Source organism: Topomyia yanbarensis, chromosome 2, assembly GCF_030247195.1.
Source record: "Topomyia yanbarensis strain Yona2022 chromosome 2, ASM3024719v1, whole genome shotgun sequence".
Classification (NCBI taxonomy): domain Eukaryota; kingdom Metazoa; phylum Arthropoda; class Insecta; order Diptera; family Culicidae; genus Topomyia; species Topomyia yanbarensis.
The window spans coordinates 26,610,402-26,634,868 of NC_080671.1; the positions used below are offsets into that span (position 1 = coordinate 26,610,402).

Consider the following 24,467-nt stretch of genomic DNA (forward strand, 5'->3'; position numbering starts at 1 on the left):
AGAGATATTCACAGGGTCAATGAAATTGAAAATGAATGGAAAATGATTGAGCCGGTCGCCTGTTTGAATGAATAAATGAAACGAACAACTGCGAGTTGAACATAGTAGGGCATGATTTGAGATTTTTTCCTCCTTCAAGTTCAAAACAAACTGTTGAAAATTTGCAGCTCTGCATGGAACTATTAAGAACCAGAGCTACAGGTCCAAAGCCCTGGTAAAAGAGGATGGTTGTGATGATCTGGGCCGAGGTCTCCACGTAAAGCAAGGTAGGTCATAACCCCAATTCCAAGGCGTGAAGCGACCCGTGCCGAGGGATGAGTGATCGAGGGGGTGAAAAAGATGCTCGATCGTTAACGGAGCCTGTGGGGTACCTGGGCAACCCCCACAGTAAGCGTCCCTTACCACGCTAATGCGGAGCTCTGGCGTGGCGGACATTTATTCTCGCGCTACTCGTGGGATTTGATATGGAGAGCAAAAATAAAAACAACAAACAATCGGAGGTGCCAAACCCCCCCGTGGGGAGAGTGGACCAACGCACCGGACGGGCCACTATCTGCGATGCGCAAAGTGGTGGAGCAGCTCGATTCAATAATCGAGTACACTAGCGCAAAGCAAAATATAAGCAAGAAGTTAAAACAGTCTCCTGGAACTCCGAAAAACTGTTCGTGTCGCAAGACAGAAACAGCAGGCTTATGCCAAGAGGGTGGAATGTCGGGAGAAGTCCGACAGAGAAACCCAGACAGTGGCCTCCAAGAGGGAGGGAAAAGAGAAGGTCGGTACGGGCACTCAGACAGTGGCCTTCACCTTCTATGGAGCAGTCACGTCGCTCGAAGCGGCGGCCGAGTTCCCCTCGAAGGGAAAAGGCAAGGGCAAGGGCAATCGCAAGACGGCGTCGAACGCGAAGCGCCCTAGGAAGTCGCCAGGCGAGGGTGTAAAAAGCGACACCACACGGCGTGCAACCGTTAAGGTCAAACGCCGTCTGGGCGAGGTAAGCGAGGGCGAAAGTGACCTCGCTGAGCAGAGCGTTGGTACCAGCAACCCGGGGCAACCGGGGCAGGGGGGCTCAAACCCCTGGACGCTGGTCACCAAGAAGAAGCCGGCACCGACACCGGAGGTACCGCGGCCCGCGAAGAAGGCCAAGGACAGAGGCGAGGCCTTGTGGTTGAAAACCGACAAGGACAAATATGCCGATGTCCTAAAGTCGATGAAGGCGGCCGAAAGCCTTTCGGCCCTTGGGCAAGATGTGCGTAGCGTGAGATGCACCAACACGGGAGAAATGCTTCTGGTGCTGAAGCGAGGCGCACGCACAATCTAGTGCGGTATACAAGGCCTTGGCGCAAGAGGTCCTTGGTGAGGGCGCCCAAGTCAAGTCGCTAGGGGCGGAAATGACTCTCCAGTGCCCAGTATCTGGACGAGTTCACGACCGCAGAAGACGTCGTCGCAGCCGTTAAGGAACATTGCGACGTCACAATCGAGCGGGCCTCTGTGCGATTGAGAGATAGACCCTCTGGCACCCAAGTAGCCTACCTCAGGCTACTGAAGGCGGATGCCAAAAAGGTAACCGAGAAAGGGAAGCTGAAGATCGGCTGGTCGGTATGCCCTATTAGCATACCCCAGCCGCCTTCAGTGGATAGGTGCTATCGGTGCCTTGTGTCCGGCCACAAATCCTACGAGTGCAAGGGCATAGACAGGAGCAAGCTATGTCGTCGCTGCGGCGAGGAGGGACATAAAGAGCGGGGTTGCACTAAGGCACACAAGTGCCTTATCTGCACCGCTAAGAAGCAAGCCCATAAACATGCTATGGGCGGACCTTCGTGTCCCTTCGGTGAGTTAAATAAGAAGAAGCCGTGAACGTCACACAGCTAAATCTTAACCATTGTGCAGCAGCCCAACAGCTGCTGTGGCAGTCGGTCTCGGAGTCGAGGACAGATGTCGCCCTCTTATCAGACCCGTACCGCATCCCTGCCGGCAACGGCAATTGGGTGTCGGACGGCTCTGGAATGGTGGCAATCTGTACAAAGGGACGGTTCCCGGTTCAAGAGGTAATACACTCCTCCGCCGAGGGTGTGGCGATTGCATAGATCAATAGTGTGTTCTATTGCAGCTGCTACGCCCCACCAAGGTGGCCAATAGAACAGTTCAACCAGATGATCGACAGGCTCTCGTCGGACCTAGTGGGCCGGAAACCGGTAGTCATAGCGGGAGACTTTAACGCTTGGGCAGTGGAGTGGGGCAGCCGCTGTACAAATAGCAGGGGTCAAGCGCTACTGGAGGCGCTTGCGAAACTCGATACTGTGCTAGCTAATAATGGCTCCGCTAGTACATTCCGTAGAAACGGAGTGGAGGCGTGGATTGACCTAACATTTGCCAGCCCGAGTCTAGCTCCAGGCATGGAATGGAGGGTAGACGAAGGCTACACCCATAGCGATCATTTAGCAATCCGCTTTAAGATCAACTATGGTGTGCAGCATCCGAGGGCGGGAGATCCCTGTCAGGTACGCGGGTGGAAGTCCAATCACTTCGACAGCGAAGCTTTCACCGCGGCCCTGGGACTGGAGGCCAACACCGACAGTCTAAGCGGGGATGCGCTGGTAGCTGTTCTATCACGCGCGTGCGACGCCACTATGCCGAGAAAAACACTGCCAAGAAACGGTAGATGCCCGGTATACTGGTGGAGTGCCGAGATCGCAGCTCTACGGTCAGTCTGCCTCAGAGCTAGACGTAGAATGCAAAGAGCTCGCACCGAGGATGCTAGAGAGAACCGCCGTGAAGTGTTTCGAGCTGCGAAATTAGCCCTTAACAAGGCTATTAAAAGCAGCAAGAGAGCGTGTTTCGACAACCTGTGTGAGAGTGCCAACGCGAATCCGTGGGGTGACGCCTACCGGATTGTGATGGCCAAGACCAAAGGGGGCTCCTCACCCCCAGAACGGTCTCCGGACCGGTTGGCAACGATTATCGAAGTACTCTTCCCGTCTCGAGCCACAAGCCCCTGGCCACCTGCACTACGAGACAGTGCGGGCACGGTCGAAATGGTGGCTCCAGTGACGAACGAAGAACTACTCGCAGTGGCTAAATCCCTAGCAATGAACAAAGCTCCAGGGCCGGATGGAGTCCCGAACAACGCTCTCAAGGCAGCGATCATAGCGAACCCGAACATGTTCAGGCTAGCTATGCAGAGATGCCTTGACGAGTGCCGTTTCCCCGATAGATGGAAAAGGCAGAAACTGGTGCTGTTGCCGAAGCCCGGGAAGCCGCCAGGCGACCCATCGGCGTACAGACCAATCTGTCTGATAGACACGACTGGTAAACTGCTTGAGAGGATCATCCTCAACAGGCTCACCCCGTACGCGGAAGGTACGGACGGTCTGTCAAGCAACCAGTTTGGCTTTCGGAAGGGTAAGTCCACAGTGGACGCTCTCAACTCAGTGATAAATACTGCCGAGATAGCGATCCAACGAAAAAGGCGAGGTATTCGATACTGTGCGTTAGTGACTCTCGACGTGAAGAACGCATTCAACAGCGCAAGCTGGGATGCCATCGCGCTCTCGTTACACCGGCTTAGCCTACCGGTGGGTCTGTACCGGATCTTGGAAAGTTACTTCCAGAACCGCGTACTGCTATACGAGACCGATGCCGGTCAGAAAAGGGTTCCGATTACCGCCGGAGTCCCGCAGGGCTTGATCCTAGGCCCGGTGCTATGGAACCTTATGTATGACGGGGTTCTGAGACTGAAGTTCCCTCCTGGAGTCAAGATCGTCGGCTTTGCTGACGACGTAACCTTGGAGGTCTACGGGGAGTCAATTCCTGAGGTAGAACTAATCGCAGAACACGCGATCAGCACGGTGGAGGAATGGATGAGCGCGAGAGGCCTGGAGCTCGCTCATCATAAGACGGAGGTAGTTATCGTCAACAACCGCAAGTCGGCACAACATGCAGTTATCCATGTGGGAGAAGTCGCGATCACTTCACAGCGAAGTCTGAAGTCTCTCGGAGTCATTATAGACGACAAGCTGACCTTCGGCAGCCATGTCGACTATACATGCAAGAGAGCGTCGACTGCTGTTGCGGCTCTATCGAGAATGATGTCCAACAGCTCAAAGGTGTGCGCCAGTAGACGTAGGTTACTGGCAGGCGTTGCCGTATCTATCCTCAGGTACGGCGGTCCGTCATGGTCAAGAGCACTGAGGGTAACCAGTTACCTATAGAAACTGGAGAGCACCTACCGCGTGATGTGCCTCAGAGTGATATCTGCCTACCGCACGGTATCACACGATGTATCCTGCGTGATAGCGAGCATGATGCCAGTCGGGCTGGTCATTCGGGAAGATGAGGAGTGCTTTGAGCTACGTGGAAATAGGGGAGCCCGCGAGCGCACCAGTGAGAGTGAATCAAAGTGCGATTGAGAGAGCACCCAAGTAAGCCTCATACAGGACGTATGAACGCGTGAGTGAGAGTGAATGAGTACATTTAGTACAGCCATCTCCCCAGAAGTAATACCGAGAGGTAGTTCCTGGGAGGAATGATGGCGGAGCCCAATGGAGTTTAGTCGGTATTAATGGCTGGTCACCATTCGAGCCCGACACGCCCCCAGTGCACCCCATGTGGTAGATTGGACCCTACCAATAGCACGTGTACTGGGCTAGGACGTAAAGGTCTTCTCCATTGTAAAAAAATACCCCTAGCCACGCCCCTGTCAAAATACAGAAAACCTATATAAGTAAAAAAATTAAGTTGACGATGTTCAGAATGATTGCATAACCTTTCTATAGGAGAAACGCAAAAATGTGAATTTGCTGTGCGGCTACACTCTTCAACCCATAACTCCGGAACCGGAAGTTGGAAATAAATTAAATTGAATAGCAGCATATGGGAGCATTGTATCTTTCATTTAGGACTACGTTTGAGAAAATCAGTTCGGCCATCTCCGAGTAACCGATGTGCATTTTTTTGGTTACATACATACATACATACATACACACATACACACATACGCACACACGCACGGACATTTGCCGTATTCGACGAACTGAGTCAAATGATATATGACACACGGCCCTCCGGGTCGGGATTAAGTTGACGATGTTCAGAGTGCTTGCATAACCTTTCTATAAGAGAAGGACAAAAAAGGGTAACTCTCGGTAGCCGGCTGCCAAGATTAAAAAAATACTAAAAAATTAAACAGTTGCTTGCTTTACAGGTCGCATCTCAGCAAAGTGACATTTGTTTACTGATTTTTGACGAAAAGTTTTCCGAGGCTCCGCTATCAAATGTTACTTTTACGGAGATCTCAGCAGAAAAAGATGTTTGCTGATATCTGTTGAGGTTTCGACAAAATATGCAAAAAAGCTGAGATTCAATAGAACAAATTAAGTGTGTATGCAAGAGTCTAATGAATTGCCGGCCGTCCATTAAATAGGTGAAGCACCAACAATTCACCTCTATTCTATCCTTTATCCTTCCCCTAAACTATCACGCTCATAAGGTTTTAATATGGGTCGGATTGACATTAATTCTTACGTATATTTTCCTTAGCGCCCTTTTTGAATAAGTTAGGATTTTTCAAATAAAAGATACAAGGACAACATGTAGAACTTCAATCGATTTGAAGTACGTGTTAATATTATCCAATTTCACTTAAATTTTGCACAATTATGGCTTGATTGATTTTATGACCGGTGGCATCGCAAAACAGCTCACAAATTTAATATTTTTTCCAGATCCATACAGAATGAATTCCTATAGAAACAAAGACATTTTTTTGTTTTCTCAGAAAAAAATCAATAACGACAAATGAAAGCGATTTTGAAAAAATCTTTTTCAATTCTAAACCGGTACTCACCATAGAACCAGCACGTCCTTTCACCGAACCTCGGCCGCAGATAAACGGTATCCGGCAGATTGTCCAGAATCGCTGCAACGCCGGCAATCACCAGCGGCACGCCCCAGGCGTACACCTCGTAAATTCGCAGACGACAAATCTCCTGGCTTTTCTCCAGCGACGTCGGGCGTAAATCACTGCAATGGGGAGAAATGAAAATCAGAAAAAAAAAAAAAAAAAAAAAAAAGACACTGTAGTAGGCTTTGGTGGATGAATGATGCCAGCCAGCCAGCCAAAACAGCTTGCTTGCTTGTTTGGCTAAGCGGCGACAGAATCTGAAAAATAAAGATAAGCAACCGGAGGAACAGGACAACATCACATGCATGACTAAATAAATAGTTAAATGGTTGCAGTTTGCAGCATAACTGCCCTTCAGCAGTCGGTAGAATTGTGAAATGTCATTCGAGAATCCCGTCGCAATAGAAAAAGAAAAGGCCCAGTCTAGACAGCTGCTATTTACTGTTTGTTTCGTGCTTCAAGGCTTTAAACTATTGAAACACAGATTAAAAACGAATCATCAAAAACTATTCAATTCACCCCCAAAGAAATATTCTAAGAACGTGCTCACTTGACAGAAGCAGCTGCAATCTGCTTGTTCCGGGTGGACGAACTGAGAAGGACAAGTTTAATTAGTTACAATTTACACGAAGTTGTACCAATCTCATGCTGGCAATTATTTAAACAACCAAGCCGAAGCACGACAATGGTAGCAATCAATCAAACACAAAATTCACTGCAAATTAAGATTGACTTCACAGCTACAAAGAAAAAAATCCTAACAGTGTAGCCAGTTTATTCGATTTACAGCTAAACGCTTTTGAACTTTTAAATAGCTATTGTTCATAAATGTTGGCACCCATTACCACCCGAAAGATTCTAATTACCCATCGTCATCTTCAATCGGGACAACCTTCGCCTGCTTGGTTCGTTGGGAACGACGACAGACAGCACTTCTTCGGCATGTCACTCTGTCTGTCACGAGAGCATAAAATGTAATTTCACTTTCACTTTCATTCCATCATTCCCACACCCGTCTGCTGCCGGCCGACCTTCGGGTCTTACTTCCGCCAGTGTGCCGTGTCATCCCCCCCCCCCATCCGTCCAACCAGACCAGAAGAAATGCAACACTCTTCACTTTTCCTGCCGCTTTGCCACACAAAACAGCTGCTTGAATAAACGAATTAATTAATTTAACTTTTCCCTCAGCCTGCCACTGCCGGTACGCCTCCGGTTGCATCAAACATTGCATCAGGCCGTACGCTTGCTGCTATCTATTTGTTGGTGTAATTGCTTCCATAATCCCACACACCAGTCTGCGCGCTGAGGAGCCTCCTGGGCATGACGACGACATCGCTTGCTGCTAAAAACGGCCCAGCGGAATGATGTTTGTTTCGAAGAGCAAAAGTTTATGCGCTAAAATTACACGCGAATTGAGTGGAATGAAATACATAATATAAAAAAAAAAAAAGACATCGCGAAACGTTGCTCTGCTTCAAGTGCACGCGCGTACGCTTGGGTGGGTGGCTGAGTACCGACTAGCAGCTCTACGAGAGGATGTTTCAAGTTTTCTTCGGAAGATACACCTTTTTGGGGAACCAACGAAGCATGTATAGGCGAAAGTGGAAGTTAAGGAATTTTATCAATTAAAACATTTGAAGAACCGGAGAAGTTTTTAATTAAAAGGAAGAAGAAGATAAAAAACTATTCGCTCGCGATAAAGTAGTAAAAGTTTAAATAGCAATGAGCAAGCGAAAAAGGTCAAAAGCTCTAAGGTCAGAAAGTATATGCTGTGATTGGTAGTAGCTAGAAGTTGAGAGTTGAAAAGTCATACACTTGCTTGGCAGCTATATAAAAATTTTATTCACTACTGGTTGACCTAATAATTTGAAGTGCAGTTGACATACGCTCTTTATTTAATTGAAACTAAATTCGAGAGTATTCTACACTATACACTACATTTGGTAGCTGTTTGAGCAAATAAAACATGGTACTCTTGGTAAAGAGAAATGGTGCCTAATTTATGGGTCTTCTGTTAAAGAATCAAATTACCGTTCGTAGAAACGTTTACACGATACATTAAGATCTGGCAAGCTATTAGCAGCTGCGGTTAATAAAATTAGATCGTAATTTTTCAAAAAGTATGTCCTTTGGCATGCATGTTGGCCCACCGAGGTGACAACAAGTATTAAGATAAAATTCCACTCAATATAGATCAATTTCGCCCATGTGATGAATGTTTGGCAACTACAAGCAAACATTATAGAAGGTTGGAATTATTTATTGTTGCAGTGATGGTTAAGTGGAGCGTCTGGTGTAAAGTGCTCAAACCGAAAGTTATTTTGTTTTACGATTTTGGAGGCAAGGCAACTTTTGTGCAATGTTAAAATCTATTTATACATTCATTGCATAGGAAAAAAATTATTTTCAGTCACGCAGAGCCACACATACGAGCCTTCCAAGAGTAGACGTCCAACCATTTCCACGTCGAGGAGTGCCGCGGCGAACACGATAACTCTTGATAAAATTGTGTGACACATGAAATTCAATAAGATTTGTTAAGCTTAGACTTGTAGTTACTCGATGAATCAAAAAAAAAAAGAAAAAAGTTCAAGTTTCGGAAAATTGCTTCATGAAAACCGAAAAATCTCATATTTGACAGTAAAATTCGCTAATTTTTCGTCAAAATAATAGAGAGAAAAACATGTTATTCAGTTTTCTGTGGTTCATCGACAGGCTACACATATTGTGCATTCCCATAAAAAAATCTAGTCAATTCGATGATTAGTTTTTGAGTTATCGTTTTCGCCAACTTGAAAAACGCAATTTCGAGAAAAATGCTATTAAAGGGAGACCCACATCAAATGGCATCACGGAAAAAAGACTGTAGAAAATAACTCATTGGGCAATTTCTCTTGAAAATTTGGGTAGAAGTAGTTTGGAGTGTATTGTTTACACTGTATTTTTACCAGTTTTTCGAAAATTGTTGCCGATGGTTTAGAATTTGTGCGTGTGTTACAGCCAATACGTGCGAGAAATGCATGGCTGTTCAAAAAAAAAAAGAATTCCAGCGTGACCACCGAGATTGCGGGAGACTATTCTAGAAGCTCAATACTAACAATTAAGCGGATAAAAAGAAGTCGATTTTTTGCCCAATACACCAGACGCCCCCGTTAACGGCTTGAGCTCAATGAACGCTTCTCAATCAGAAGATCACAACAAAAAACTATCAAAACTATATCTCACGTTAAAGCTTGTTTTGACTTTGGTCATTGTAACTACCAACGAGACCTAACTTATAACACAATTTGTTATAAAAATTGCATGGTTATACCAGATAAACCCCATGACTTGCAGTGAACGTTTTACGCGGGGCTCTCGCGTCTACATACCAGCGCGAATAGTGGAGATCGACGGTGTGGTTGTCGAACCGAGCCTGAAGTGCGATGTAAGGGATCGGCTTTGAAAACAATTACATTCAGCAGAAATCGCAGAGAATAAAACTACAACTTACTCGCTTCAAATGACTTTCGCCATTTCTCGTCCCAACTAGGTTCGACTACCTGTTACATGGCTTGTACTGTGGACCAGGCGCTGCATCAATAACAAACAGCTGGGTCACATAGCCGTATTTTGAGGCAATATGAAACTGTGCGGTAAAAACAGGCGCAATTCTTGCCCACATCACTAACATTGTGTTCTGCATACAAGTAGTGCGGAAATAAACTTAAGCACTCCCTTAATAATCACCTTTGCGATAATCCCGTGACTTACAAGAGGAAACATCTCTGGTTAATTGGAGGGCGCCAAGAAAGAGGGGGAATCTTTCATCCACTAGACCGTCTCGTGAGAGTCCCAAGGTGTGCCCCTCTATAGTTACGTTAACTATACCAGATAAAATTAACGGAAAAGCTTCTTTAAAGTCTAAGCAAATTACTCCTGTACTAGAAAATATGAGTACCAACAAGGAAAACCTAGCACTTCCGCGGATATCAAAAACCCAAAATGTCCCCTTTTTGCAAACAAATGCTCAGTCCGGTACTGGACTTTGTATGTTTCCGCTTGAAACCACGTCTATAAAGTCGTTAGTAGTACGACGTAAATTAAATCACCACGGGAGTGTTTTCGTGTTTACGAGATCGCGAACGTAGGTGTGTGTGGTCAATTGCGAATGTATGTTGATGTTTGTGACCAGGTTTGTATTATCGCGAAGGACTCAAGCATTTGTATGACAGCGTATTCTATCGCATGGGAGTTTGAAAGTCGTGTGTACAAGCGTGTATGTAACTTCACATGTATGAATTCGTTGTACAGGCCTGGATTCTAATGTTTGATTTTAATGGTACATTTAAAATGCTATAATAAAGTGAGTTACCTAATATCAGTAGCGCTTAATGTATATGAATTGTTTTTATTGTCATTTTTGAAAATGTTACATCTGAAGACTTAGACCGAGACCATTGGGCAAAAAAGTATAGGCTTTCGGGCTTCTTTTAGGTATAGCTTGCAGTCAGCCTGAAGAAGTTCCATAATCACCAAAGTGAACAACTTCGACGTCATCGGGGTCCTGAATATTTTCCTAACCGAGAACGGGAAAAAGATTTGCAATAGTGCGATGATCAGATTGATGGGAATCGTAGGAAACGGAGACCGACGAAACATTGGAATCGTGCCCCAACGTTCGATTAATTAATGATGTTTTGCTACTGACAAACACAACTGTTCAGTGAGAAAATTATTTTGTTTCAGTTTGAAGTAAAAGCTTTAAGTAAAAATTACTGAGGAGATTTCTTTTGCCACAAATAAAAATATTCCCCTTTTATGAGTCGCCTTGGAAAATTGGCTCCACATTTTCGAGCAAAATTGATAAGCTTTGATATGTTTCAGTCCACCTTCTAGTATTGCTCAGGGCAGAAACAAAAAATTGTTCTGTTATAGCTGTCACTAAAGCAAGCAATCAATTTTTTGCTTCCTTGATTATCCACTTATCATTTTCCGGCTCCGTACTGAAAAAATAAAAGATCCACAGAAATACTACAAGAATTACCATTGCGACAGACTTTAAATGAACTCGTATTAGTCCAAACGAGCGCTAGGTGAAATAGTTACTAAATATGAAAACGGAGTTTATCATCACATAATTGAGTAAATCCTGAGCGAATTGTGGCAATGAAAATATTCAGAAGTATAGCCGGAAGCTAGGAAAATGATTGTGAAGAATGTCATACAACACAACTTCATATACAACAACGCTTGAGCCAAGATGTCCGTTTATATGGATGATAATGAGCTCGAGTTAAGTCGCTGTGTACCACACACTAACTCGAAGTTCCTAAAAAGAATCATGTTGAAATGCGGAAAAGTGTAATTTGTTATTTGAAGAAACTGTTGCCTATGGAATTCCGACAGTTCGTGTTATAAGAATTCAGATGATAAAACATCACTTTGAATGCAAATCACATATAAGCAAACAACGCTGATTACAAACGCAGGTCAGATCCCTACGTGCTCTATTTGGATCGAGGTTACGAATTGAGTCGTCGGTCGTTCGTTTGTATATGCCAGTAAAATTAATTAGACCATAAACTTATTATGTTGGTATATAGTGATTAATGGAAACCAATCCAAATACCGCTTATGGGCGATTTTAACATCTTTGTTTAATCTTCTAAATTTCTTGAAACTATGAGCTAACAATTTGAAATTATTTTTCTATTGTAACGAAGGGGACAAACTTTGCATAGCACCGAAGATACCGGTATTTTTATCTATTCAGTACCGGTATTTCGGTACCAAAATTCCCGGGATTTTCGGTACCGGAACTACCGATCAGTAGTGCAAATTTTCATTTTCAAATGCCAACTTTCAACTCGATCAAACCCAACCAAGATTCAAATTCAAAGCCTCCCTTAATCATTCACTTTCAAGTTGGCGTGATTTTCATAACCAAACCGTACGTCTTCATTTCAAATTGATGCTTTTTCATTCACCAACCAAATTTGTCATCTGCTCTGTAGAGGCCGGTTTAGGCTCCATGATGACATATTTTGCGTTTTCAAGCTTACATGAACAGTAAGAAGTATGCTCAGAGAAGTTTTGCTTGAAAAACCTAGTCAATATCCCAGTACAGAGATATTCACAGGGTCAATGAAATCGAAAATGAGTGGCAAATGATTGAGCAGCTCGGCTGTTTGAATGAATGATGCAAACGAAAAACTGCGAACTGAACATAGTAGGGCATGATTTGAGATTTGTTGTTCCTTCAAGTTCAAGACAACCTGGTGAAAATTTGCAGCTCTGCTACCGATACCACAACCCTAGCGGTAACGCTGTGCCAGGAAGGATATCCAAAGCCAGCAAATAACTGTTGAAGTCAGTTTATTTCCCATTTTGCACAGAACAAAAGCAATAGCGATCAGTAAATTAAGTAAATAATACTTCTTACCACTTTGTTGCTTATTCAGTGCACAAACAATATTCAGTAAATACCCCATTTTATCAAACCCTTGGTTTAGTTTAGGCTCACAAAATGGGGACATACATTTTTTTTTCTTTTTTATAAACCGAAGCTGTTGAAACATTCTTGATTAGTCCCAAAAATAGTTTTATAACCTTTTCTGATTATTTGGTATTAATTTCGCTGAAGTGAATATATCAATGCAAAAAATAGATAATTTTTGCATAAGAAATAAAATTATAATGTGTATTGGTTTCATCCCGAAATACCTGAAACGACTAACTTTCTAAGTCGAATATACAACCGATGCCATGCTCGTTGGATTTTTTTTGCTAATTTCTAGAAGAAAAAGAAATTAATTTGATTTAACACAACAATGTGCCCATTGGATAGAGCAAATGTAAGAAATAAAGAAGAGACTTCTGGTTTGTTATGACAAAATAGGGAATGTACTATCCGAAAGTATATGAAAGTACTCAAGGCAATGAGATTCTCTTTGGGTTCTTTCTCTTTAATTCATTAGTCGGTCGTTTCAACATTTAGGGCCGATTTCTTCACCCTCGCTTAGCGCGTAAGCCAGATTTAAACGTACGTGAATCTAGTTTAAAAGTCAGCGAGAGTGAAGAAATCAGCCCTATTACTCAACTTTTTGCTTAATATTCTAGTAAAAACTATCGGCTTTTGATATATACTGGAAAATTAGCGCAAAGTTTTGTGGAGACGTCATGATAGTCGAAAGAGAAAGTAAACCAAGAGAAGCTCTTAGTGTTACTTACGTCCTATTCTAAACTTTTTTCAAATTTGTTCTCTTCGTGCTGATATGACTGCCGCAAATTGGTAACCGGTTTTCGAGTCATCATTCCCCTCAGACAAGACCATGCGTATTCCCTACGTGCACTAAATACCCAGTGGATTAGTCTTCTAGTTGGCCAAATAAACACTAAGCAAACAAAGAAATTAGTTTGCTCAGTCCAAAGAAATGTCAGCTCGATTAGAAAAAAACATTTAAAAGAATATTTAAAATTACATGCGACAAAATATGTGCTCTTATGAATAAAATTAAATGAAGACTACTTAGTTGTTTGCAATAAAATGTGATGAATCACCCAATAAAAATAGTTGAGAAGGGACGCGGACGAAAATAGCTGACCACCGCTAATTCTAAAACTTTTCTTTATATATGATCTGAAGTTCGAAGTGTGAGTAAATTAGTTGGTTCCTGTACTGAATAATTCATGTTTCGTTGAAGTAATTTTATTTTCTATTTTTTTAAATACCTTTCCATTAATCCTAATTACACTGGAAAATTCTTGAACGATACACCCTCAGCTTAATGGGGGTTGTCGTGAAGATACGTCATTACCGAGGAGGGGGCGATGTACTTTGTGGTTTGTGACGAAATCATGGGGGAAGGAAGCGATTAAATTTATTTTGAACGTGATCTATTTTTTTGTTGGGTGCATATTCCACTGCGGCCAGTGTTTTGATCTATTGTGGCAGGCCCCTTTTTGTTCTATGCCACATCAGGATCTTGTATCACTATTAATTTGAGTGATTCCCACCTGCTGAACGTGATCGATGGAGCTGTAGATTTTGGTTCTTGGAAGATCTCCCCGTCAGAATCACTCACTACAGTTGCATACGAGACAGAAAATGCTACCCACTAGACTGCCTAGAAAAATAATGATTTTTTGAAAACTCAATCTGCCCACCCGTGAGTCCTAGTCCCACCACGAGTGCTTGTACCAAATTTGAAGCAAAGCGGACAAGTCTAGCTACCGAACCAACGTGCCTGAAGTTTGCATGAGATTTTTCGACATTTTGTATGGAGAAAACCCACTAGCTCGCATTTTCGCCGCTAGGTGGCACTGTATGCATCGTATTATCATTGAAAGTGAAAATAAGAAAGATAATTTAATTGTTTACATTTTTGTGAAACAATGGTTAGGTTTAGCTCACTACCATGTTCAGAAGAACTATAGCTCATCATACGAGTTGTTTTAGTTAGAAAATTTTAGTCCCACCTGTGACCGCATAGAGGGAGCCAACACTAACTTTTCATAGAAGAGAGATAGAATATCGAGATGTTCGGAAGAACTATTGCAAAATGCCTGTTCAACAACTTTGTGGAAGACACCTACTTTATATCTCTTTCCGTTGAAAAGTTTGGGTTGGCGCCCTCTATACAGTGAAATGTGGAACTAAAATGTTTAGTGGATAATGCCCACTAAAACACTGCTTAAAGTCTAAAAATTGCAGCGGTCCGTGATTCTGATTATGATATTGAATGAGTGAGGTTCAGACGTGGTGACATGGAGATTTCATGATCGCGTGGAAACGAACGTTTATATGTTCGCGCTGCTTTTATTTATTTGTAAGTGCTAAAACGTTCAGATAATCAACCGGGCGTTGTCGAGATCGAGGGCGTGGACGTGCATGGTGCGTTTGATCGCATGGGCGTGTGTATGTCGTATATGTTTGCGTGTACATAACCTAGCGTGCACAAATTCGATTGTACAGGGTGTTTGGTTCATGGTTAAGAACCTCCCGAAGGATGATTGACTGTCATATTTGGATTAAAAAAATCGTTCTACACATACTATCAAATCTCAACCGTTACTAAGTTATTGAACTTTTTGTGTTAAAACAACAGGGGGTAGGTCCTTCCGGCATGGGAACACACAATTGAATAATCGCACTTGAGATCGCTTTTATAAATTCGTACGTGTTAAAAGTTCATCTGATTACAGAGGAGTTTTTTTTTTATTTTTCCGATATCACGAACGTCGATTTGCGTAGATGATCGCATTCGTTTGTATAACCGTGTAACCTCTTGCATATTTGTGTGAACTTTTGAATGCTCTCGCGATCTGCGATTTTGATTGTATAGTTCATCTGAACTATAGAAGGGTGTAGGTTTCTCAACCTCACCAGAGTATCCAGTCATGATGCCCTAAGACTTATAGTGCAAATGAGTTTGATTTTTTATTTCTGAGATGAAAATAAAGGCTTCCGAACGTGACCGATTCATGATCGCATGTATGTTCGCTTTAGTGATCAGATTTGTATTATCGAGAAGGATACAACCGTTTTTATGTTTAAGTGTGTCGCGTATTTGATTTCGTTTAATTAAACGTGTAGTCACGGGCCGTCATTTTGATGTTTAATTTTGAGTGCACGGTTGAGATGAAGGGAGTAAGTACACTCCTTGTTCTCACTGGTGTCCCCAGTTATGGCGCCCTGAAACTTGTTGTCTAGCGCACACAAGTTCCGTCTAAATTCACTCAAAAATACTACGGAATTTATAGATGTACCCTACAATGTGTAGTATTTTTAACAGAGTTTATGGATATTTTGACTACGTATAATGCAATGTTTTTAGTATTAGGTTTATGCGGAGTTTTTATTATTTTTTAGTTCTTTAGTATATAATTATGTTCGATGAAATGTGATCTATCAACGAAATATTGTGACAAAAGGCTTTTGCACGCATTTGAAGGTGCTCTAAACAGCTGAAAATGGGCTTTTCCTCATTCAACACTTCAAAGCTTTGGTGAAAAAAAATAAACAAAGAAATTACATACTTTCGAATGCAATTGCATAGTTCATCTTTTGTTCGTTGAAAATCACCCCTTTCGTAGACAGACAGTTGATAGCTATTCCAAGCAACAACTTGTTGCAACATGATGTATTAGTTTTCAGTTATAAACTTTTGATAAATTTTTCAACTAGCGAAACATCCAAACTCCGAGCAGTGATGGATGAGACTTTCGCAGTCAACGGGCAGCAAGTATACTTTTTCAACTACGAAACGGTTTGCAGTAGATCATTGTGTATTCTGAAGCTTAGCACCATCTGGAATTGGAAGATAGTTCCCAGGAAAACACTTTGCTTGTATTAAGGAACCTCCATCTAACACTAGGGAAGTTTTTCACCTGGGTAAGTTAGCAACAAATGATGAAACTAATATCAATTTGTTGGGGCTTGTATCATCCTAAATGATATCTCGTCTTCACAAATGAGCACCACACAAACCAGAATGAAAAAAAAAATTGTATCTTCTCGATTACTCAGTGGAATCCATTTGATGACTCAGCGTTAGAACCGAAATGATTCCAACCGAAAGAACACACTCTCACTCGCAGTAAGCGTAGAAAATTCGGTTCGATGATACAAGGGGATTACACAGAACTTTCCCCCACTCATTTCCACCGACCGATAACGATAATGATTCATTTGATGCTAAGCCATACTCAGTTTGTATCTCCGTGCCGCGGTGAGCTTCGACAGACCAGATCCTGAAACAATTTTGATATCTATCGCGAGGTGGTCAGATCCAGGTGTGCATCGCTTTTCAACGAAAAATAGATTCTGATCCGAACTGACCAAACCACCTAACTTTTCCGCCCAGTATGCGGAGCTTCAAAGTGCACAAAGATAAAAGGAAAATCGTGGCGCGTCACTGAATGTGATTAAATTTGCACTCGAATGAATCCGGCGCAACAGGCGGACGACGCTGCCGCAGCTGGTCTATTCCAGAGCGTTTGCCAATAATGAAATTCAAATACAATGATAAGCGAGAGTGCACATTTCGGGGGTGTCATCAGCCAGGCAGAAGTTCCCACTTTTTCAGTTTAATTTAATGTGAGAGCTATCGATTGCAGATTCGTTTCGTTCCGAAGTCTGTGTCGGGTTTTAGAAAATTGCACTTTCAAATTCAAAAGCGATCTTTAATTCATATCAAATTTTAGACACGAAATATTTTCCATCGAGTCATGCAATTGTTTGCATAATTCGATGAAATGGACGACCGCAAAAAAAAATTATTTTTCGATAACTATTCTCAAAGCGATTATACAATTTCGTATTAAAATGGCCAATTCTTCGTAACCACATCTCGATGAATAATCATATTATTCCTGGTACCGCGGGGAAAAAGAATGGCTGGAAACAGAAACCGAGCAGCAATACGTTTGAAATAATTTCCGGCATGCAGCCGTTTGCATTCCCGCGGCACGATGCGCTCGAAATGATAACGATGAAAAACAACACTTAACTCAATTGCGGTACTACGTACATATACAGCAGCTTCACTGACTGGCTTGGCTTGGCTAGGCTGGAAAGCCCACATCAGGAGCACACGTGTTTATTGCCGAAATTGCGAGCGAATTAATTTGTGGCGGCGGTCCGAGTGGACGCGCAAGTGTATTGTAAAAATAATCCAAACAAATCAACCACCGAACCGGACCGGAGCAGTGTACAAGTTGCAACCCGCCCAGAGAACAGGCCACCGATCCCACGGATTTGAGCAGTTTATTTTTGGATTTGAAATATTTGCGGAATGTCAATTGGACTACTAAGGTGGCGACGGAAGCGCTTTCGGCGGGGAGGAATTTTCCGATCAGGTCGGAATTATTGGCGCCACGCTCCGTTGATGATGAGCAGCTGTTTGGCAGTGGGTCAACAGGTTTTTTTTCTTGGTGCTGGTATGGGTAACTGGGACAAAACAACACTCGAACCGAATCGCGTATTTGTTCAAATGTTTCTTGAAATCCACTTCAACGTAATATTTAATTAATCACTAATTGCAAAGTAACTAGACTACGATAGCGAGTTTGACAGAGATGTGCTTATAGCGATCTACTGTTTGCCAACGACCGCCCGGCAATGTCTATAGAACTAATGTTTTGATTGAAGAGTGTTTGTCCAAGTGATGGAGATGAGACGATTGATTATTGTTTCGTGCCATGCTCGACAATTTCTTTGCTAATTTGGATGTCGATGAGACTTGTTAAAATTGGATGGAATCCATATTTATTCAGTTTTTTTATTCGATACTGAGCACGACGTGTGGGCTAGAAGGTGGAAATATATATCCACCAAAACCGCAGTGCCATAACAAAGAAAATTGTGCTGTCAAGTGCCAAAAATAAAGTTGAAAAATTAACAAGCAAATTGACATGAAAATTTGGAAATTTTAATTCAACTACTCTCTGTATTTAAAAAAAACAGCGTAACCGAGCCCCGAAATATACAGCGATACAATCTAAAAAACCACCAATTTGCTACAGTACACTTCACCGTAAACACTGTGAGAATGCAAAATTCATGATTTAGATGATGTATCGTATTTTTCATTTGATGTTAGCAGAAGGAGAAAAAGAATGATCGCATGGTCGTTCTAGGCGAGGATGTGTGAAGAATTTTTTGCCGGCGTCGGTGATAAAACATGATGATGAGTTATGTTCTACCATAGACCATGCGGTAGACTTGGGTGCAACGCCCAACTCCTACTTAGCAGAAGGCAAAGGACTCTTCACATTTCCTTTCGAGCATGTCCATATGAGCCTGCCTAGTCCTAGTTTTCCGTTCTAACTGATTCGCTCTAGAATACCTATCCGTCTTTCAATTTCATTGCTTTTGTTTCTCTCAGTCTTAAATTTGCCGAAAATAGCCATCAAAATCGATACAGTATTTTTCATTTTCGCACCACAAATTAAGTGGAAATGAGAGCTATCAGACTGACGGATGATGCTAAAGACATACTTAGTTGAGCTCGGCATTTTTCCGCACAGCTGATATCTCGGAAAACTGTCAATTGTTTGATGTTTTTCAGCGAAATATTTCCCGAATGTTAGCAAACAATTGGAGCTTTTACTAAGACCTTGGCGAAAACGAATGTACCTAATGCTCGGCGGCAAAAATTACAAAAAAATGCTGAAATTCGGCAGAAAAAATTAAGTGTGTATGCCGTCAAATCGAAATTTGAACCGAAGGCGGTGATGTGGGCAGCCATTTCTGAGAAGAGTGTTTCAGTGCCGTTAACTCATCCTAGCAAAGCTAAAACAGTCGTAGAAGATGGTTCAATCGGTAAATGCTTGTCGAAATTCAAACAATTAAGGTTGTCTAATTTTTTTAGTTATTCAATTAATCAATAATCGAATATTTTTCTCGTATCGGTCACTATTAATCGATTAACCGATCATCGTGATATTTTTGCAACAGTAGAACAGATTGTTAAATAATTAGTAATAGCAACAGGAAAGGGCGCTTTAAAAAATTTCTTTTGATCCTAGAATTCAAATTAGTTCTGCTATATGTATGATACTCATTTGCATACGATTAGTGGAGTAGGATTGCAACGTACTTCTATAAGTGGACTTCAAGTAAAAAACTTCGTTCAAGTTTAGTCCCAAAAACGATTTCTTGTTTTGGGAATTAATTGACTAGTTTTTGATGCGGAGAAAGTCGGATTAGACCATTTTCTGCATGTACGGCATAATGGCTAACATTATCTAATGCTAAACTAGCGCCAGATACTGATGAGACGAAGATGGAAAGTTATTTCCTCCACTTACTAAAGTAAGGTATTGTAATCTTCAAACCAAAATTGTTCACTTTTACTTGTTGCTGGTGAACTATCAAGTTGAGTGGGTCGCAGAAGCAAGAAGTGCAACTCAGGCCAAATAAGGTCTTATCGTAGAAGATCGAATATTCGCGATGTGTCATATATATCCAATTTCATCATATCAGGCACTTAGTATTGATAACCTTCAACAAACTAGTACAATTAAAATGAATCGTTTATGGTTCAAGCTAAACGTATGACATTTGGGATTCAGCCTCTAACTAGTGCCAGTTTTGATGAAATTAAATCCACTACACAACCAGTTGGCTGAATCAGAAAGGCTTGCTAAATTGTGGCTGCTACACAGATAGCAATGACAATGGTGAAAGCTATGACAAAATCAGTCAATACCATTAGCGAGAAAATTAATACCAATGAAGGTAAGTTCACAACCGTTACCCGTTCATTCAAGAAGCAAGGAATAACATCTTGTAAGAAGATCTCGTCGCGCAATGGAAAGTCGAACAGACGAGATCGGACAGGCAGCCTCTAATACTTGTTTTTTTGTTATTTTTTACATCTCGTGAATACGTACGTTGAACTAGTGCATTGAGCTAAATAAAAATTGAGATAATTTAAATAACAATCGTTTTTACAAATCGGCCAGTCACAATTTTTATACAATCAGAAATATAAGAATTTTAAAAATGAATAATAGAGCAATTAAAAAAATTAAATTGGCAAATTGAGAAATGGGCGACTCAAAAAAAAACAAATGTCTGAAAACTGAAACATTGCTGAGTATAAAATTGCAAACTGATAAATTGGAAGATGCAAAATTGAAAAACGGAAAATTGAGAAATGGAGATAGAATAGACATAGACACTAAAAAATGGAAAATAGAATTTCTAAAAATGCAAAAAGAGCTAATAAATGGTAAATCGACAACTGTACAATTGAAAAACGGAAATTAACAGAATGGAGGGAGGTTAAGATTCAACTGAGAAAGCTTGGAAAAGTTGCCATCTTGGAAAACGAAAAAAGCAGCTTTTCTCACAGTATTGGATAGAATCTCCAAGAAAATGAATCAGTAATACTCTACCAGTGCCTCGAATACATTAATTCATTTTCATGAAGATTTTCCCAACCATGTGAGAAAAAACTGCTTTTTTCATTACGCATGATGGCTGCTTATTGAAGCGTTCTCAGTTGAACCATACATTTGATTTTCGAAAATGGGAATTCCATGGGAAAATACAAAATTAAAAATTGTAAATTGAAAACTACAAAATGGGGATTGGAAAAATGAAAAATAGAAAAATGGCAAATTAAAAATAGAAAAAATGGAAATTTGATAAACGAATAATTGAAGCAAATTTCTGTTTGCTGTCATTCAGTTTTTATCTCTTATGCATTCATTAAATTTCAATTCTTTTATTTCTTAAATGGAAAAAATAAGTTCAAAAAAGATAAATTGAGAACTGAAAAACAAGATATGATAAAAAATAATTTTAAAGAATGCAAAATTGAAAAAAATAATCTCGAAAAATGAAAAATTGAAAATTAAAAAAATATAAATAGGCAAATGGGAAAATGGACAATCAATATAAATAACAGATACTTGCAAAATAAAAGATGAACGAAAATTGCAAAATATTAAACTGAAAGATGTAAAATTGAAAAACGGAGAATTGAGAAATAGAGCCCTTGAAAAATTAAAAAAAAATCAAAAATTTAATAATGCTAAGTGAAAAGTTATATAAACCGAACATTATATGAACCGAAAATTGAAAAGTGGAAATTTGAGAAACGATAACTGAAAAATCGGGAATTAAAAACTGGAAATTTGAAAAATGGAAACATGAAACTAAAAAATGATGCATTGGAAAATTGAGAAATGGCAAATGACAACGACAAATTGAAAAATTAGAAATGAAAAACTTAAAACGGAGAATTGTAAAATGCAATATAAAAAATAAAAAACGACAAATGCAAAATGCAGGATTAAAAACTTTAAACACGGCAAATTGAATAATGAAAATTGGTAAATAGAATTTTGAAAATGGGAAATTAAGAGATTGTAAATTGAAAACTTAAAAAATGGAAACTGGAAAAATTAAAAGGAGATGAAAATTTGAACAACGGAAAAATGGAAAAAAAACTGAATGATAGCAAATTGAAAAATGAAAAAAAAGGTTCGAAAAAAGGTATGTTGAAAACAGAAAAATTGGAAATAGCAAAACTGAAACATGAAAATTTAAAACTGGAAAACTGGCAAAAGGAATTAAATTTAAGAACACAATTGAAAAAATGAATTTAGAAAAACGTGAATGTGGAAATTTAAAAATGGAAGATTGAAAAATATAAATCGGCAAAATTGACAATGGGAAATCCAAAAACGAAACAAATACTCAGGATTTTTTTACGCCGGTGATACAGGCCGCGTAAATGAACACCGCGTAAATTTCAAAATCCGCGTAAATGAAGACCACATAAATTTAGGAATCCGCGTTAATGGAAACGTAAATGCACGAAAAAATCCTGAGTGTACCTAAAATATGGAACATGCACGAATATACAATAGCAAAATGTTAAATTAGCAGATACAAAATAGAAAAACGGAGAAGTGAGAAATAGAGCCTTAAAAAATTGAAGAATTGAATAATAATGCAAAGTGAAAAATTGAAAAAAAATATGTATCGCAAATTGAACAGCACGAATTTCAAAAAAAAAAACAAAATGAAAAATGCGGAGCTGAAAGATGGAAATTGAAACTAAAAAATGGTATATTGAAAACTGGAAAATTGAAAAATCAGACATGAAAAGCTAAAAACGAAATATAAAAATAAAAAATTTAAAAATGACAATTAACAAAATGAAAAAAAAATTTGAAAATAAAAAAATTAAAAATGGAAAAATGAAAACTGAAAAATAGAAAATCGGCGAACTGAAAATATTAAATTGAATAATGAAAAAATAAGAAATTGGAAAACAAATACTTGGGAATTAAAAAATTGGAAAATCGTAAAAGTCAAATTGAAGAACAAAAAAAGAGAAAACTTGTATTTTGAAAACTAAAAATTGAGAAATAAAAAAATATGAAAATGGCAAATTGGAAAATGTAAGAGACCTATACTTGAAGATTGCAAAATGAAAAATTGAAAAATTAAAATGGAAAATTGTAAGGCCAAAATTTGAAAACGAGATAATAGAGAAAAAAATGAAATATGAAACTCAAAAACAGCAAATTGAAACATGCAAAATTGAGAAGTGGGAAATCGAAAAACGGAAAATTACAACATGAAATACATAATAAAATACAAAAAATACGGGAAACAGAAAAATGGAAAATTAGAAAAGGCGAATATGAAAATTTCAAAATGATAAATTGAAAACTGGTAAATAGAAAACAAAAAAACAAAAGTTTGAAAAATGAACAACAGAAAAACGGTAAATTGGAAAATGGAAAACCGAAGAAAGATCGCTAGAAAAACAATGAATAGACCACTGTAATAGCGAATAATGAAAAATCGAAAAATTAAGAAATAGAACAATGACACCAAAATTAAAAATTGAATTTTGCAAGTTGATAATGAATGAAGAATTGCAAAAAATAAATAAACTTAAGTGAGAGCAAGTATGTGAAGTATACAGATCGGAAAACTAGAAAAGGCAGGGCCATTGAAACAGGCTTAATACCTTACGGGTTTAACTTTTTTTCTGCTGATGGGGGTCGACCTTAGGCAGCATAACTATGAATCAGTGATTGAAGACCCTATTAGGCCTCGATTTTGTCTACCCTCGATTATATAAGCTTTTGACCAGATTTTTTCAGCTTCTCATGAAAATCCTCCAAGTGGAATACTTGTAGATCCTCTCTTGAGCATATTTTTCCTACTTCAAAGATGGAAAATACTCAAAAATAAAAATTTCAATAGTTTTAAAAATTTTGCACTAGAAGACCCCCATAAGACAAATGTGTGCTAAATAATAAGAAAGGGCTATGAGGCTATGTCTAAGGATCAAAGAAAAGCTTTGGTTTAACAAAAAGAAATAGAAAAATATGTTCCAATTTTTTCAATGCCCCCATTTTGTCAACCTAAAATACACTTAGGGGTACTCGTTAACCATAGATATTTTTTTAAACCGTTTAGAAATCCAAGATGGCGACTTCGGGTTAGGCAAAATTCTTAATAACAATAAGGGGTATTTTTGGAACGGATTTCACGAGTACATGATGGAAATGGTAGCTTGATGCCATTTTAAAATGCAAAGTAGCGACTTCCAGTTGAGCGAAATTCTGTTAAACCGTAACTATAACTATAGGGTGGGTGCGACAATAAAACTGTTATCCTTGAAATTTGCTCAAATAACTATTGAAAAAAATGATTTTCTTAGAATTTTGAGCTCCCTTGCACCTATAGTTGATGTAGTGTACCTATAGTTGCAAGTCCCATAAGAAAGCAATGGGATTTGCAACAATAGGAACCGAAATTGCACCGCGATTGGTACATGTGTTCCTATAGTGGTACAAGCGGTTTTGAATACATAAATTGGTTATTAAGCCATCTTTATATTTTTCCTATGAAGTAGGGACTGAAAGCTTTCGTTTAATGTATTAACATTGCCCATAGGTCTATTAACCGATTTTTTATCAAAAGTTTTCCTTAAGCATGCAACTATTGGTACATCCACCCTATTTTTGAAATGGGCTGAAGGAGTAGATGACGGAAATCGATGAATGTCGTCATTTTAAAAGCCAATGCAGCAACTTCCGGATGAGGAAG

General features: G+C 40.0%; 1 protein-coding gene across 7 annotated transcripts in view; it reads right to left on the bottom strand.

Moving 5' to 3' along the window:
* Positions 1-24,467, bottom strand: part of LOC131678982 (probable G-protein coupled receptor Mth-like 1) — a 514,068-nt gene that overhangs the window by 61,481 nt on the left and 428,120 nt on the right. For all 7 annotated transcript variants that reach the window (XR_009303781.1, XM_058959488.1, XM_058959485.1 and 4 more), the window contains exon 5: positions 5,840-6,015. Coding sequence is in view for 6 of the 7 variants with exons in the window: in XM_058959488.1 (XP_058815471.1) it covers positions 5,840-6,015 (176 nt within the window). In the remaining variant the exon portion in view is untranslated. The remainder of the gene's footprint in view (positions 1-5,839; positions 6,016-24,467) is intronic.